Genomic DNA, 16914 nt, shown 5'->3' with positions numbered 1-16914 from the left:
AAGAAAGTAAGAGCCAACTGGTCCGGTTTGCTAGGCATTTCGGGCAGACCCGAACACTAACCGTCCAGGATTGTGAAGCCCGCGGTAAAAAGCTATTGGGTCGAACTAATCCGTCCACGGCACGATCCAGTAAAGGGAGAAATTACTAAACACACCCTAAAGAATCTTCAAAATGACATCTACATCCAAGTTTGTAGTAGAGCCGAAGGAAGATCAAACAACACAAATTTTGGGTTTTCATTTTCATTTTCTTTTTCTTTTTCCCTTTTCTCCTTATTTATAGTCGTTTTTTGTCTTCACAACGTTCAACCACCAATCACCGGATTCTCCCCGAGCCAAGACTCAGAAGACAACCGCAATGAACGATCTCGAGCGAGTCAAAACGGAGGACCCGTTTCTCGTGCAGTACCAGCCATCGGAACTCAGAATCGCGTCCGAGTTCTTAACCACGTGGCTCCCTTTCCTTTCAAGAGATCTCTGCCATCGATGCACCCAAACCCTCGCCCAACGAATCCGCTCCCTCCACCCAGGTATTCTCCTTTGTTTTAAAAGCATTGTTCACGTCAAAGGCAGTTCCTCTCCTTGCTTAAGCTTTAAGTTTAAAGTAAGGATTTTTCCTTTCTAAATTTCCTGATATCAATTAGCTTTTCTTTTCTTTTTTGTTATGCATTATATTTATTCTGGGCTGGAAAAAGTGGGTTTTGGTTAGATTCTGTTTTGGCCTGGAAAAGATGTTATCTTGGTAATCGTCCTTTATAAATGATGATTGGAATTAAAGTAACTAATTAGAAATAAGATTTCTTTGTTAAAATTTCTTTTACTCTTCCATGGATATTGCAATGGGGGTGTATCTTTTAATAAAAAAGAAAAGAATTTACTGTTTATGTTTGCTTATAAGAACATTTTGTGTTGTGTGTCATGTTGGGATCCTAGAACCTAAAGGAGATGCTGAGTTGGCCAATTCTGATCTGAATGCAATCCCTTCTACTCCCAGTAATGCAGAACCACAAGAATTGAATGAGAGTTGTCTTGATAATTGTGATGCAAATTCGATAGGAAGTTCAAAAGATGGAGAAGATACTAACTCATTGGGTAGTTGGAAAGATGAGGCAAATGGGTCGTCTGAACCCATTGGAGAAGCATCCACTAGTGGTGGAATTGCCAGCAGGTCGCCTTCCCATCAAACCCCGGTTCCCCGTTTATCATGGGCAGACATGGCACAGGAAGATGAGCTTGAGGAAGCAGAAGAAGAAGAAGAAGAAGAAGAAGAAGAAGAGCAACATCAATCAGAGTCAAGCAAGCGAATTGTTAATTTAACTGCTTCCACAGGGGAGTTGAGGATATCTAAGGTTGTTGAGAAGCCTAAATTGTCTAGGGATCAGAGAGAGTATATTAGGTTTATGAATGTGAAGAGGAAGAAAGATTTTATATGTTTGGAGAGAGTTAAAGGGAAGTTTGTTAATATTCTTGAGGGGCTTGAACTTCACACGGGAATTTTCAGTGCTGCGGAACAGAAGAGGATAGTTGACCTTGTTTATACGCTTCAGGAGATGGGGGAAAAAGGAAAGTTGAGAGGTTAGTATTTACAGATTGCTTATCTTGTTTGTACAGTTGAATTTTTGAGTGCTTATCCGATATATTCTTTTATTTTTGCATCTGTTTTTTGTGTTCTTGAGTAGTTTCTTTGATTAGGGTTCTTTTTTTTCTATGTTTAATGAGCTTGTTATATGTACATTAAATCTTTTTTATTTCTATAAATGTTAGCTTAACTCAATAAAAAGTGATGGAAAGTAGCATTTGTCATGTTGTATGTTAGCACGAATAAATCACTATAACAATAACAGTTTTCAATAAGCACATGCATACAGGGTATTTAACATTCTTTGGTTTAATGTACAGTCAAAGTGGTAGAATTAATTGAGCAGAGCCTCCAAGTCATTTTGGTATGTGCTTTGGTGCTCTTACCTATTATGCAATGTTGGACATTAAGTTTTCAGTTAAAAATTTAGATCACAAAAATAGGCGTCACTTAATTTCAGTTCTCTCTACGAATCGTTGCTATTGGGCTTCTGAATTTTCTCTTGTATGTCAAGCCAAGAAGCAGCTGAGTGGCTGACTCAACCATGTTCCTGTTAATGGATCTTTGTGTTATACTTCCATTTTTCTACCATGGGTTTTTTTTGCTTCTTTTGTTTTCTGCCTTTAATGGCTTTCATTACATTGGTGAGACTTTGATATGTAAGTCTGCCTTCAAACTTTTTTCAGATCTTAGTGGAAGCACTTGGTGATTACAGAGGCAAGTTTTAAATTCATAGATCATGAAAATTATAAATAACTTATAGAGGAGTCTTCTAATGTGAGAGTCTTAATGGATTTTGTATCCCCTAATCCAACTTATACATGCAGCAAAAAGTGTCAATAGGATTCTCTTATTTTCTAATTGAACATTGCAGTTACCTGGTCACCATGAGCTTTAGCAAGTCAATGGAGCATTAGAGTAATATGGTTTATGTCTTTGGAAAAAAGTGTTGTAGCTTTCCGTTATTGCTGTGTGCGGCATGCAGATATGTCCTTGTGCTGTTGCAGATAACAGTTTCTCAACATATTATGTTTACATTATAAATCATATTTATTTTCACAGAGCGCACATTTTCAGCACCACAGAAGTGGATGAGGGGCAAAGGACGCATAACCATCCAATTTGGCTGCTGTTACAATTATGCAATGGTAGGTTTGTCTCTATCCTTGTTTTATTGTGAAAATTGCTTGAGTATGTGTATGGATTCATTGTAGTCACAAGAAGCTGTAATTTGAGGTTTGAAAAGCTTTATTATGTTTACCTTCTGGTGGCAGGACAAAAATGGAAACCCCCCTGGCATTCTTCAAAATGAAGTTGTAGATCCTATACCCCAGCTCTTCAAGGTGGCCATCAGAAGGCTGGTCAGATGGCATGTACTGCCTCCAACCTGTGTGCCTGACAGTTGTATTGTTAATATTTATGAAGAAGGAGACTGCATACCTCCTCACATTGACAACACTGATTTCGTTAGACCATTCTGTACTGTGTCATTTCTGAGTGAGTGTAATATAGTTTTTGGGTCAAACTTGAAGGTTGTGGGGGCTGGTGAGTTTTCCGGTTCAATTGCAATTCCCCTACCTGTGGGGTAAGATTCTTTTCATGCTCTAACTGGTCCTATCCTTTTCTAACTATTAAGTCATGGAATCATTATTAGTTTACAATATGGAATTAAAAATTAAAATCAGTTGTTTCTCCTTTCAGATCAGTTCTGGTTCTAAATGGAAATGGTGCAGACATTGCTAAGCATTGTGTGCCTGCAGTTCCTACAAAGAGGTACAAGTTGATATCTATGATTTTTTATTGCTGAGTTGTGAGGCTTGTGCCATAGTTTCTGTTCATTTAACTTTCTGCTCTATTGCTTTACTTAGGATATCGATCACATTCAGGAGAATGGATGAATCGAAACGGCCAATAGGATACGCTTCAGAGCCTGACTTGCAGGGGATTGAACCATTGTCTTACGATGCAGAGAAACCAAGGAGATTAAATTCACCTAAATCTGATCGCCATATAAAGAGGCAACCATTTAGAAGAGAGGGTAGAAAGGAAGCCAGGGGATTACTAGAGGGTAATGAGCAATTGGAACCTCGATCCTCAAACTGGTCTCGAAGGGCCCCTGCAAATAAGCGAAGAATCACAGGGCATCAGGGCAGCTGATGATGAGTTGCTGTATGTCTATTGTGCATATTATTTCTCCATTCAAGCTATCAAGCATTACAGTGTTTGTGAGAGGTATAAAATCTTAGTACTTAAAATTTATATCCCTCGTACAGTGGCTATTGGGCAAGATTATCGTGCTTGATTTTAGGACTATACCTTACAGCTGTGGACAAGACAAGAACTTACACTTAAATTTATATAGCTGTAACTTTAAAGGTCGTGTGTTGATGTCACATTCTGAAAAAAATGATACCTCGGGTTCACAACTGGATCTCCTTGCTTCAAACCTATTCATTAGCTTAACCCGGGGTGGAGCTGCTTAATTCTGATGGATTGCATTTGTTGCTGTATGCAGTTTAACTTAATTCCATGGTTGTACTTTTTAACTACAAGGAACATGAGATTCTGCACTTTTCTTTTACCCTTTTTCCCATTGGGAGTGATGTTCCATGAGGTTTGTAAAGTGTATAAAAACAATGTACTCAAATCAGTTTCTTAGCATTTGTTAAATAAATTACTTGAAGGATTGGGGATTTAATATTATGCCTCATCATCATTTTGCACTCAAATTTGAAATGCTTTTCCTTCTGAGATTTCGGCTCGTGATGAGGTATGAATAAAGCTAAAGCTTTAGCCATAAAGACAGGTTCCAACCCTTTAAATCATTGGGAAAGCAAAGATTTAAAAGTTGGCCAGGTATAGAAACCTTCAGCTCCAACAAATAACCTGTCCAAGAAGCAAAACTGAAACAGACGGTTTGTCTAACAGATAGAAGCAAAGGAGTGCTCCTTATATCAAAAAAGGAGAAATGGAGAAATAGGAAGCCATGATCCATACATTTTTTACCCTGGGAACTGTAAAAGATAAAGATTTGTGAACCATTTAAAAGCAAACTAGAGAATCGATCCCTCCCTCCACATCAGGTCAGTCAAGGGCACTAGAGGGCACAGTAAACAATTCCAAAAACATTTTTACATAGACCAAGGTTGAAACTTGAAGAAAACTAGTGCCCTGGGTAGAGATTCAGTCAAAATGCAACTAGGCAAGATGAGAAGTGAGAAAATTTGTGGTCCAAACCAAATATTGTTCTTATATAAAATACAGGCAAAAACCCTAATTGCATCATATTTGGGTCCACTCTAGAACCCTACAACTAGATACAACTAGCAACTGTATATATAGATATATATGTATGTATATCTATATATTAGGACACATGAAAAGCTAACACTGTCTGTTATCAAAAACTTCAGCGTCTGTCATCCATTCTTAGTAAGTTTTGTTTAAGCTTGAAATGCATTTTATGTACTTTTCATTCAGAAGAATATAGCAGAAAATAAAAATGATTAAAAGTAGGAGAATGCTAAAAGGAAAAGCTTGTGGCTGGGGTTTGTTTTGCTCTACGGTTGCCAGTCACTTTCTTAGAATTAATAAGACAGAAAGCCAAAAGAAAAAAAAATGGGGACTGCTAGCAGGGCTAGAAGAGAGAGATTGGGAGGAGATATGGAATGATACTGTGATGTATCTTCAGAGATATGGGGAGAAAATAACAGCAAAGAGGGATGATTACCCGAAAGAAAAGGAAGTGTACCACAACGGCTGCACACTACTAGGCCACTTCCCATGAGGTAAGCAGCTCAGGAATTTTGGATAAGAGAAAAGGCAGATCGAAAAACAAAAGAGAAAAAAAAAAGGGTCACTAGCAAATCAAAAGCTAAAAAAGTTGATCAAGGAAAGAATGACTCATACTATTTATTTTGCTAAGAAACAACACACCAACAACCCACATGGAGGGAGGGAGAGAGCAAGAGAGAGAGAGAGAGTGTGTGTGCGTTTGGGGAGGAGCTAGAAAACCAATGCAAAGAAAAACTGCATGATAAGGAGAGGAAATCTCATGATGGTACTGTCAATATCAAACAAATAACACAATCTGAAAAGGTTGAAAGAAAGTGAGAGAGAGACAAAGAGAGGCTGCAGCAGCCAGAATTGTGGAAAAAAGGAAATAAGACTGTTACAGGTTGAATTCAAGGAGATTAAAAAATTTCCCACTAAAGGGTCACTAGCAAATCAAAAGCTAAAAAAGTTGATCAAGGAAAGAATGACTCATACTATTTATTTAGCTAAGAAACAACACACCAACAACCCACATGGAGGGAGGGAGAGAGCGAGAGAGAGAGAGAGAGTGTGTGTGTGCGTTTGGGGAGGAGCTAGAAAACCAATGCAAAGAAAAACTGCATGCTAAGGAGAGGAAATCTCATGATGGTACTGTCAATATCAAACAAATAACACAATCTGAAAAGGTTGAAAGAAAGTGAGAGAGAGACAAAGAGAGGCTGCAGCAGTCAGAATTGTGGAAAAAAGGGCATAAGACTGTTACAGGTTGAATCCAAGGAGATTAAAAAATTTCCCACTAAGCAAAACCTTGTGAAGGAAAAGATTATACTTCTATTTCCCCCACCTATGGGAAAGTACAGGATCAACCTATTCTTTTTCTTTTAGGCTATAATTATCAGACTACATCAACAACGTTTCCAGGGTAAGGAAACAAGAAACGCTAATTCCAACAAAATTTCGTTGCTTCCCCCGTCTGGTGCCTTTTCAGGCCTTCCACCTGCGCACGAGATAACAAAAAATTCAGTCGATGATGGGTGGAAGAAAGGAACGAAAAGTGATTAGAGAGGATATCTGTCTACAGTTGGAAGTTGGAAAAAGAGAAAAATGGGGCTGAATAACTAACTAAAATATAAAGATTATTACCATTCCTTGATTCATCTTCCTGGTTCCTGGATACAATACTGAAAGTGAATTTTAAGAATGCAGATATCATTTCTCTACTCCTTAATGACCTTATACTGATTAGTTTAACTTGAAACCTCCCCAAAAACGAGTTAATTAGCAATAACAAAGTCAGATTGATTCCTTCACATGAAAAATGAGCTAGTAATGCGCAAGATTTGCTCAAACAGTAGTACTCTTCTAGGTAAATGTTCTTCTTATGTATTCTGTATAGTTTAACAGGTTGAGGTTATGGCTGTTTTTTTGTAATTCATCCTAAGATAGTAATTGACTGAAGAATTATCAGTCGCCCACCGTCGGCTTTTGTAAGTAATAGTTCTATATAATGAAATGATCTGCCTTAATTTTTTTTTAAAAAAATGTACTTCTTATGGACCAACCATTCGTCATGTGAGAATCATGTGAATTTCATTTTATAAATGATTTAGTCATAATAAGAATACTCAATGAAAGGGAAAATGAAGTAAACTGTACCATTACCGATGCCCCAAAATCTCAAGAAACTGTTACCTACAATCCCCTCATTTAATGCCATTTTGCATTTATTTTTGTGGGCTTCTGCTCCCTGCAGCATATATAGGACTATAACAAGCCATGTTGATAGCAAAAATTCTTTTGCATTTCTACCCTGCGAAAGTTTCATGGTATTGATCTCTACTGTGGTTCTTTTTCCACTGCAGAATGGTGTTATATTTTGGAATGGGGTTTCAACATTATTGTGAAATAAGCAATGTTCTAAGCATGCATGTGTTCGTCGACCACAAGATTTGGGTAAGCAAAGCAGAAGGGAAAAAAAGAGAGCAGAAACTGGGAACATGAACCGGTAGTTGGGTTCAAAAAAACTGCTCATTAAGGATTGAGAAACAACTCGTTTACCAAAGCTGCTTTCTTTACCGCACATGGAAGCTAGCCATATGATAAATTCAATTTCCGAGACTGTACGTGCTAGACCTAGGTATCCTCTTAACAGCAGATTCATATAGAAACTGAGCGGTCCCCCAAGTCCATGAGCTCCAATCCAAGTACAACTTTGAGAAGCAAAATCCCTTAAATTCTTTAAAAAGTAAATCAACTGGGGGATAGGGCAATCAAAGTACTATAAGGAATACAGAAACACTAATGGAAGATTGCGACATCAGTAAAGAATAAAGATTGACTGTGAACAGAAAAAAGAGAATAAAAACCATGCAACTAGTACTTTGTTTAGTGTGTTATCTTCTGATGAATGAATCCTAGAGAAGGCATTGCTTCATGAAATTTATTGACAGTTTTTGCCCATGATTCACATAAGGAAGTAGAGGTAGTACAAGAATAACTTGTGATCTGGTTTCTGGGCGTGGTAAAAAAAGGACCATATCTCCATTAAAGGAAGAAATCCCCTAAGGCACAAAAACAAAACATATTATGGCATTCATTCATTCATTCAGACGCCTCTCTTCATTCCTTCTTTCTTTCTATCTTTCTCTCTTTCCTTCCCATCGAATATATCATTTCACGCCTCATATATTTTCTACATCTTTCTTTCTGTCTCTCTCTCATCAAGGCTGCTTAATCATACCTCGTCATGCCTTTTCATCCAAGTAATTCCACTGATACCCTCCCTTTCTATGCATCTTTTGTCCCTTCCCTTTTTATGAACATCGCTCTGTCAACTTCAGTCCTTCTCTCTCAGATATTTCTCTGATATCCTCTCTTAATCCCTCCATGTGCCTGTCTGTTCCCTCTCTCCTTTTATATCCGATTCCTTACTCTCCCCGTTTCATGCACTTTCACCTACGTCTCTCTTTCTAAATCTCTTCACTCTCTCTTTCTCTCTCTCTATCTAACTTGGTAGCTTTGTTTGCTTCTCTTTGTTTTCTTCTTGCTTTCCATCCATCATGGAACCTCAACAACAGCAAAACCAACAACATCCAAATGAAGATAGTAGCGGCAGTGGCAAAGGAAGCTTTCTTTGCAGGCAAAGCAGTACACGGTGGACTCCCACCACTGACCAGATTAGAATATTGAAGGACCTTTACTACAACAATGGAGTTAGGTCCCCAAGTGCAGAGCAGATTCAGAGGATCTCTGCTAGGCTTAGACAGTACGGAAAAATCGAAGGCAAGAATGTCTTTTATTGGTTTCAGAACCACAAGGCTCGTGAAAGGCAGAAGAAAAGGTTCACCACAACCGATGTCCCCATGCAAAGACCTACTGTTGCAAATGGTGGCTGGAAAGCTGATGATCCCATTCATAATAACAAGTATCCCAGCACAAGTCCTGGTTGTTTTCTAAGCTCTTCTCTTTCCTTTTTCCCTTCCTTTCTTTTTTAATTTCTAAAACCTTTATTCCTATCTTCGTGTCTGTTAGTTTTTCCAAGGATATATAGAAAGGGAGATGTTTTAACTTCTTATTTTCAATGGATTATTGTGATTCTTTTGCAGGTTATTCTACCGCATCTTCTTCAACTGGTGTGCTTACTGTTGGGCAGATAGGAAACTATGGGTACGGGTCTATGACGATGGAGAAGAGTTTTAGGGTAAGTGATGATAGAAGTGTTGGAAAGACAGGAACTTTTTTTGCCTGGAAAGAGCTAACCTGAAATTTCAGAAAAGAAAGAAAGAGCTACCCTGATGTTCTTTCTGTTTCCCACAAAGTTACGTTCTAATCCTGACAAGTTTTGAAATCCTGTTAAAACAGTAAGAAATTAACTAACTTGAACACTTGGTGCAATATGCTATCTTAACATCTATGGCTATCTGGTGTAAATGAGAAAAGGAGAGACATACCATCCCTTGAAACATCTATAAAAAGAAAGAATCCATTTGGTTTCGTATGGAAAAAAAGAGTTCTAAACCTACATTTACTCTCTTTCTGACTCTAAAACTATTGTTCTTTATTTCAAAACCAGGATTGCTCAATATCAGCATGTGGTAGTAGCATGGGTGCAAGCGAATCTGTAAGCCACAACTTCGGATGGGTTGGGATCGATCCTGCGTACTCTTCACCTTACACTCTCTTTGACAAGAAAAAACTCATTGATGGAATCCTTGAAGAGGAACGGGAAGATGATGAAGAAGAAGAAGCTGCTGCTCCACATATTGAAACCCTCCCTCTCTTCCCCATGCACGGTGAAGACATTAATGCTTTTTGCAGCAACATGAAGCCCTCACCAGAAAGCTGTTACTCAGGCTGGTACAGGTCTGATGATGGCTACGCTGGTTCTCGTGCTTCGCTTGAGCTCAGCCTCAACTCCTACACAGGCAGATCACAGGGTTCTATCTGATGAATATTCCCCATTGTTCATCCTAGTATTAATCAATGTTTTCATGATGTCTACTGTCTTCCCAATTAGCCAAGTAATTATGGCTTTAATGTGGTGTAACTACCGGTTTATCCCTTTTTTTTTATGTGCAAAGTTGTCCCGCACTTGACTTGTGTCATGCAAGAACTTAATTAACAGGTTAACATCTTACTGCTTCTGCCCTTTCGCCAAGATTAATACTCCATGATAATGATAAGCATAACACAATGAAAGGATTAAGAAAAGAATAAATGGATTTTGTTGCTCAGTTTAGCACATTTTTACTCCTGGTGGTAAAGTTGATGCTCAGGAAAGTTTGGTTTTATCAACAAGAGAGATATGGAACTTCCTATGCAAATTGTGGAAGATGGTTTTCTGTCACCTTCACTGACTTAATGACGGTATTAATGGTCTAGCCATTTTCAAGCAGAAGTGACTGCAGGACTGAAGATGTTTGAACAATCAATTCCCAAAAAAAAAGGAACTTGAACAACTTCTCCGAGGCTTACATAGCCAGTTGGGCACGGGGTTTTCACGACAGAGATTTAGGTGGGACCCCTTAAGAGGTGAGCCTGAGGCTAGGGAGCTTTGAGTTATACATAGGGTTTTTTTGTTTTCCTTTTATCTTTTTGTCCGCAATGGCTGATGGTTCTGTCAATTATACACGAAGAAACCTTTATTTGCCAATGGCAACAGGACACCAAAGGGGGAGGGCATCATCAAAAGATCCATGAAAAAGTGGGAACAAGTAAGTTTGTGGGTTATGTCTCTAGCCGTTATGATGGAAAGAAGGGTATACATTTTGAAGTTTGAACCAACATCGAAAACACCCCAAATTATTCTGATTGATCCCTCCGGGCTCCAGGCCGAAGCTCCATCCCACAGGCCCAGTTCTCACTCCATACGCCACTCTAAACCAAACAAAACTATACCTTCCGAACATGAACAAAAATTTTCTTGGGCATGTGATGATGGAGGCATAGACATTTAAGTTCTCCTAATCTGCTAATTTCTCTGCTGGTTTGATTTTCTTGCGTCTGTTACAACCCCATCAAGAACAGCTTTTTTGTATAATTGATAACGGTCCCTATCAGCAAGATTTTGGGTGGATGCCATTTCCTTTATTTGGTTTGACATATTTTCAGACTCTGGCATGGGATGAGCCCCAATGTCATTTTGGGGGGCATTGAAGGTAAGAGAGAGGAAGACAGAGAGAGCAGAAACTGTAGACAAATGGCTTTTGTTCCTGGTTGATAGAAATATAAAGAGATTTAGTTGTGGATCCAAGAAGATCTTTAAAGCTTTTTGAGGCCCCAAGTACGTAATGTCCCTTACCAGTAATACTGAGTCATGACCAGCATCACGCTTTTCACCCTGTTTTTGTATAAGTGGTTCCCACGGGCTCCATTCTAGTTGGTTTCCTTACCATTTTGGTACAAAAATGACCTGTTTGAAGCTTTTTCCAAAGGGTTCCATGTGTTTTTTACATAATTTGTTTTGTATTCATATCCATGTATGTACATCTCTCTGTCAAATCCATCATGCATGTCCTCTTCCTTTCTGTAAAACAACTCACACATCCAGGTTCCATGTATCAAAACAACAGTAGATATTTTACCCTCGAGTGAGAGTAACAGCTGTACAGTGAAAGATAGCAATGAGCTACAGGAAACTTACTGCTAAACTTCAAGGAGTAATATGCAGGCTGGTCAACAAGGCAATGCCATTAACGACTACTTATGGCGCTACCTGTGATTGTGTTTGTATGCATTTTTTCTTTCCTTTTTCTCTGTTAAAACAGCAACAGGAAATTGGTACGCCTAGTAGGTGTCAATATACCGAAAAGAATTGAGATTGCAGTAGATGGCATGGCATAATTCCTTAAAATCATGCAAATTACATACAAAAAATACACCTCGACTGCTCTACATGGTCTTACTTTATAGTACAATTCACAACCAGAAGGCTATAAAGTAAGAAACAAAGAAAGTTTTTATACCTAAATTACAAGCTGTTCTCATTCTTAGATTTTTCCAACGGAGGAAAGTTAGCACTGGAGCATCTACAACCTCTCAACAAATAGTTTCATGGACTAGTAAGACACTTATATAAACAGAGCATAGTTACCTTGTTATTGCGTCAGTTAAGGGAATGTCCATGCCCGTTACAAGATTTAACACATGTATGGGGCTGAAGCAACAGAGGAACATTTGCACCAACTTTTCTACCAGTAAAAAGGATGAACCTTAAAAATACTGCTTGAACTTATAATCCTGGGGCAACCACAGCCCTACTTCCTTCCTACATATGCTGCCAATTTAGACAGATCTGGAATCCAAAATGATAGCTCAGTAGACCCAGTTACAAACATAAGACTCCCAGGAGCCCACTTAATAACAGGAGGCTCAGTATCAGTGCTCATCCAACTCCAATTTAATACAGAAGGTTCACTATTCATCATCCAACTTGCAACCTGAAGAGAGCAAAGGACAACTATTAGCATAGAACAATATGACCATGTAAAGAAGCCAAATGATGAACGGAGGAAATAATTTAAATGGGGTGAGGTACAAACTAAAATATAAAAGAAAATAATATATAAAATTAAAACTATTAATTATCAGGAATGAAGTAATACTGTGGATTCATCTTGATCTTGAAAGTTTCCCTTTCCCTGGCTTTGGTTGGGGGTTTAGAGGAAAGGTTAAGGATTACTGAATCTTCAAAGAAAATAGCATTACACAAAGGGAAAGCATGATTTGTCTCATGATTGCTGGGTACCATAAACAATGCCTTGGATACTTTAGTTACTGATATAACCTTTCAAAGTACACGGAATCCAAATCATAACCCAAACAGTGATGAGGGAAGTAATGCCAACAACTAGACCAACATATAACAGGTTATGTAAATAATATATAGAGTAGAGACAGAGAGATAGAGGTTATCTAAGGAACAAGGAATCATACTTCTTTCCCGCTCCTTACACTCCAAGCATACGCACGACCATCACCTGAACCTGCAAGTCATAAAACAAAGAAACTCAAAAACTTTCACAGAATCATACACAGAACTCTTCCCAATACTTCAAAACACAATAACTACATTATAACTTCTCAAACAACAAAAGCAAGAAGATGATCAAATATTTTAAGTTGCTATACCAAGTGAAATACTTTTTAAAATATAAATTGTTGGATATTTGGATATTCAATACCTGATATAACAAACATTCCCTCAGGGCTGAAAGATGCCTCTAACGTGGAATTGCTAGAAACTGGCTTGACATTGTATGTGGATAACTAAAAGCAACAATAACAGAAAAAGAATGTCAACAAGTGTATGCGGACCACTTACTATGATCTTTGATTAATTAGGAAATTTTCACATGGAAGGTGTTTAAGCGTTTGATTAACTCACAAGTGTGCCACGAAATGAATCAAGCACATGAATATGTCCATTCATAGTCGTCAAAAGCATGAGTCGTCCATCATTGCTGAACTTTACAACATTAGCATCAGATACATCTCCCCCAACAGAAAAGATTTCAAAAGGACCCTAAACAATATTCAAAGTTCCCAAATCAACTAAATATGCCTTTTGTAACCAAAATAAAAAAGGCCATCAATGGAACAGCTAAACCCCTAAAGTTATCGTACATGAATTTTGAACCTTTTCAAACTTGCGAGCATCAAACATTCTGATGTATCCTCCAAAGGCAACAGCAAAGACTAGTCCTTGATCATCATAAGCTATGGCAGGCCTTCCTTGCACACGTAAAAGACCCTAGAACACGAACACTAAATTAGAAAATTAGGAGGAAACAAAAGCATATGAAAATATCAATCTAAACATACCACTCACCTGACATTTCTCTGCTCGTTGATCCCAAAGCAGAACAGTTCGATCAAGAGAACCAGAGATGAAGCATTCATTGCGTGAGCATAGGCTAAGTGAAACAACTCTAAAACAAATAATTCAAACAACAACAAATGTCATTGAATCAAAATTGTTATTGCAAATTTTTTTTTATGCAAGCAATTAATTTGTATCAGAAACCAAACCTGTCATGGTGTCCTTTAAAATACCGCAAGTACTTGTTATCATGCAAGGAGAGATGTCGTAACGATTCTAAATCAATGAACTCCACCCATCAGTTAACAAAAAAAAAAGAATTAAATAAAGTCCAAGAAACATATAGAGATAGTTGCAGTGATAACATACCATCCCAACCATTCTTTGAAGAGTAAATAACTGTTGTTGGATGCGAAGTAAAGCAAACTAGATCAACCCCATACTTTTTGCTATTTATTGTTTTCAAACATCTGACAAAATCAATTAAAGTAACAACTAATTAAGGTTTAGGGTTTAAGGTTTCTTATTAAGATAAAATCAACCATAGAACATACTTTTAAATTTATCCAGCAAGAAAAATCATCAACTTAATAAAAGACTTTAAAAATTTGCTTACGTAGCACTGGAAACATCATAAAGGCGGATGGATTCATCTTCACTAGCAGTTACTAAATAATTCGATGTTCTGTGGAAATCCATCGAACTGATTCTACCGCTCTGTTAACAACAATTGAAGAAACAAAAATCATTTTTTAGCTAACAATTCTAATCCAGGCCATAATTGAAATAAAAGAATAAATTAGGTGGTGTAACTTACATAATCTTTGAAAACCATGCCGATTTCCATGCTTTGAAGGATTTCTTCGGTGAGGTCCAAGGATACTTTCTCTTCTCTCTCGGGTTGCGGCCCTGGACAAGCCATTTTATAAATAAAAACAAGCAAACAGTTGATCGTCAGCGGAAGCGACGAGATCAGCTCAAACTAAATTTCGATGGAAACTTGACGTACCAACCATTTTTATCGGCTTGAGTGACTGAAGTTTTTCCGATTTTTTGGGCGGAGGAAATGGAGAAAGCCCTCGACCTGTGGCGGTGGGCTGTCGATTACTCGAATCGCAACGTCTTCAACCGCCAAGACGAACCGCCGGAAAAAATTTTCGCGTTGGGCTGGACACTCATCGGATTTGGACTCTCCTAGTTGCGTTTCGGGACATCCTAAATCGTAGCCTGGGCCGTGGCCCACCTTTTTGAACCACCTAAAACGCAGCGTTTTAGTGCTGACATAATTTTCACTTTCTCTATAAGTTATAGATAAATAAAAAGAAAAAGTAATAACAAATATATGCCCCTTTAGATCCTTTCTTTTAATTTTTTTTATAAAAGATATTAATCATAAATCTTAAGTATAATTTCATAATTTTATTATTTTTATAATTCATAAATTTTTTTTTATGAATTTTATAAAAAAAATTACATAACTTTGTTAAAAGAAATACATCTTCACTTTTGAGAGTGGAATGATTTATTCAATTTAATGAAAATTATTTGCACCGATATTTTTAGTAATTAACCTATCAAAAGTTTGAACCAAAAACATGAAACTGCTGGTTATATGCACATGAAAATTTGATTACTGCAATAAATCTTGGTTTCCACCAAGATTAAATGTAACGACTCCAACACTACCAACTGAACCTTTGGTGTCGCTGTATGGAGTTGTTGACCTGTTACTCGTGAAAGCCACAGTATGGGTCCTGGCACAGAGGGAAGAAAAAGAGATTCCAACATCTGGGGGGGCATTCTTCTGGGACAAGGGATCTAACAAAATCTAATGATTTCTTGAGGTGGGACTTTGATTTCTGGCTCTGATATATCAGTAAATTCAAACCAATAGAAGGGCAGAACCAATTCTAAAGTTCTGCATCTAAGTACAAACTGGAAAAAGCCCAAAACTATGATTCTACAACTAGTTCCACTCCTGTAAACTTCATACATAATTTACAAATCTACATCTCACAACCCCAAATTTCATCAGCCAATCTTCAAACGAAAATCCCTGAAGGTCAAGCATCGTACATGTAGTTTTAACAAGATAACAAACTCACATCTAAATCATGAGAATATGTTCATCACATAACTGGTACAGGCATGACCACTTCACCAGTAGCATCCATGTTCGAACTACTAGCACTGGAGTCCCGATTCTCCAACCTGGACGCCTTTTTCTTGATGAACTCGATGCAATCTGCCACGGCTTCGCTATGGTGAGCATCCGCTGGGTAGTATTTTCTTGGGGCTGTCGATGAGCCGGTGTGATGATGCGAGGTCTTGGTAAGAGCTGATAGCATGATCAGACGAAAAACTGCTTCCCGGATGCGTTCAAGCAGGGTCATTGGTGATAATCGTTTGTTCTTGTTGCTGCCTTTGAACCTTGGCATGCATAGAGTACTGCTCTTCATTTTCTTAGGGTTGCCCCTGGTTTTTTTCTCCATTCCCTGGTTGTTTGCCTTTGGTAATGAAGGCCTGATATAGGAGAATCTAATGCACCAGACAATTTTTATATGCATGTATTTTGTTCTGTAGCTTAACGTAACAAGTAAACAAATATGCATCTCTTATTTATTACACGTTGTAGATTTTCCAAGATCTCTCATTAATGATTGAAAAAGGAAAACATCATCGAGTTATTCAAGTGGGACCTGAAACAGGAAACCTTATTGGTTAATCATAGAGTATCAGAATTTTTTGCTGGAAAATGCTGGGAATCAGTTGGTTTAAGTCAATGCTGACCACAACAAAGCCATTCGAGCAAAGCAGGTTTAGAGTAGGATTTTGTCTTGTAATGTCTCATGACAACTCAACCATGTTAACTTTACACACTATCCCAACTTGGTTCTGAGTCAAGTTCATGCATGTAAGGGTTAGAAAATTCGATTTGGTTAATGTTATTTTGGTATCAATTCTGCTTTATTACTACCATGACTAAGTTGTTTCCATTTTACTCTTCTTTATTTATATCAGAAGTAGCCCATCATAATGACTTCATCATATTGCAGACCAAGACATTTTAATCCACAAAAACAGGGTAAAGAATATAATTTCCATTTGGAAATGGTCCCACCTCAATCCATGGCCTAGAGTTCGGGGTTTTGCTTGTAATTAAATGGTAAAATATTGATTAACAAAAGCACGTTAGCAAAGCTTTTTGTCTTGACTGGTACTCTGATAAGGCTCACATGGA

General features: G+C 37.9%; 3 protein-coding genes across 6 annotated transcripts; 2 read left to right on the top strand and 1 right to left on the bottom strand.

Annotated features, from left to right (window-relative positions):
- The first annotated feature begins 209 nt into the window (after nt 1-209).
- LOC110409815 (2-oxoglutarate (2OG) and Fe(II)-dependent oxygenase superfamily protein) lies at nt 210-4282 on the top strand. The gene is made up of 6 exons (XM_021419292.2): nt 210-530; nt 934-1575; nt 2642-2727; nt 2854-3164; nt 3281-3352; nt 3448-4282. The coding sequence occupies exons 1-6, from the start codon at nt 359-361 to the stop codon at nt 3734-3736; spliced, it is 1572 nt and encodes a 523-aa protein (XP_021274967.1). The 5' UTR covers nt 210-358; the 3' UTR covers nt 3737-4282.
- Nucleotides 4283-8313: 4031 nt separating this feature from the next.
- On the top strand, nt 8314-9930 carry WUS (Homeodomain-like superfamily protein). Its single transcript, XM_021419034.1, has 3 exons — nt 8314-8797; nt 8959-9053; nt 9426-9930. Exons 1-3 carry the CDS (start codon nt 8413-8415, stop codon nt 9798-9800), a joined length of 855 nt encoding a protein of 284 aa, XP_021274709.1. The 5' UTR covers nt 8314-8412; the 3' UTR covers nt 9801-9930.
- A 600-nt stretch (nt 9931-10530) lies between these two features.
- Nucleotides 10531-14915, bottom strand: LOC110409788 (Transducin/WD40 repeat-like superfamily protein). 4 transcript variants are annotated; one of them, XR_016352326.1, is made up of 13 exons: nt 14491-14665; nt 14290-14390; nt 14043-14143; nt 13883-13949; nt 13683-13782; nt 13491-13604; nt 13239-13376; nt 13036-13120; nt 12788-12837; nt 11946-12291; nt 11496-11607; nt 11154-11378; nt 10531-11064 (listed from the first exon to the last, which is right to left on the bottom strand). XR_016352326.1 is itself a non-coding variant. In XM_089785785.1 (11 exons), the coding sequence occupies exons 1-11, from the start codon at nt 14687-14689 to the stop codon at nt 12109-12111; spliced, it is 1038 nt and encodes a 345-aa protein (XP_089641911.1). In that variant the 5' UTR covers nt 14690-14915; the 3' UTR covers nt 11793-12108. The 4 variants fall into 4 exon arrangements, 3 of the variants coding, with proteins under 3 accessions (XP_089641911.1, XP_021274929.2, XP_089641910.1); XM_089785785.1 differs by lacking the exons at nt 10531-11064; nt 11154-11378; nt 11496-11607 and adding an exon at nt 14683-14915 and having other exon boundaries at nt 11793-12291; nt 14491-14582; XM_021419254.2 differs by lacking the exons at nt 10531-11064; nt 11154-11378; nt 11496-11607 and adding an exon at nt 14687-14914 and having other exon boundaries at nt 11793-12291; nt 14491-14582.
- Between the last annotated feature and the right edge of the window lie 1999 nt (nt 14916-16914).

Source organism: Theobroma umbraticum, unplaced genomic scaffold, assembly GCF_002168275.2.
Source record: "Theobroma umbraticum cultivar Fairchild unplaced genomic scaffold, ASM216827v3 scaffold_44.0, whole genome shotgun sequence".
In the NCBI taxonomy this organism is placed as follows: Eukaryota; Viridiplantae; Streptophyta; class Magnoliopsida; order Malvales; family Malvaceae; genus Theobroma; species Theobroma umbraticum.
Note: the sequence above shows the minus strand (reverse complement) of the source record. Positions and strands in the feature narration are given on the sequence as shown.

Coding starts and splice junctions, on each gene's coding strand:
- WUS (XM_021419034.1), top strand. CDS start 8,413: ATGGAACCTCAACAACAGCAAAACCAACAACATCCAAATGAAGATAGT. Junction 8,798..8,958: donor GTATCCCAGCACAAGTCCTG/GTTGTTTTCTAA, acceptor ATTCTTTTGCAG/GTTATTCTACCGCATCTTCT. Junction 9,054..9,425: donor CGATGGAGAAGAGTTTTAGG/GTAAGTGATGAT, acceptor TTTCAAAACCAG/GATTGCTCAATATCAGCATG.
- LOC110409815 (XM_021419292.2), top strand. CDS start 359: ATGAACGATCTCGAGCGAGTCAAAACGGAGGACCCGTTTCTCGTGCAG. Junction 531..933: donor AATCCGCTCCCTCCACCCAG/GTATTCTCCTTT, acceptor TTGGGATCCTAG/AACCTAAAGGAGATGCTGAG. Junction 3,353..3,447: donor CCTGCAGTTCCTACAAAGAG/GTACAAGTTGAT, acceptor TGCTTTACTTAG/GATATCGATCACATTCAGGA.
- LOC110409788 (XM_089785784.1), bottom strand. CDS start 14,595: ATGGCTTGTCCAGGGCCGCAACCCGAGAGAGAAGAGAAAGTATCCTTG. Junction 14,144..14,289: donor TATGATGTTTCCAGTGCTAC/GTAAGCAAATTT, acceptor TGATTTTGTCAG/ATGTTTGAAAACAATAAATA. Junction 13,121..13,238: donor ATTCATTTCGTGGCACACTT/GTGAGTTAATCA, acceptor TGTTGCTTTTAG/TTATCCACATACAATGTCAA.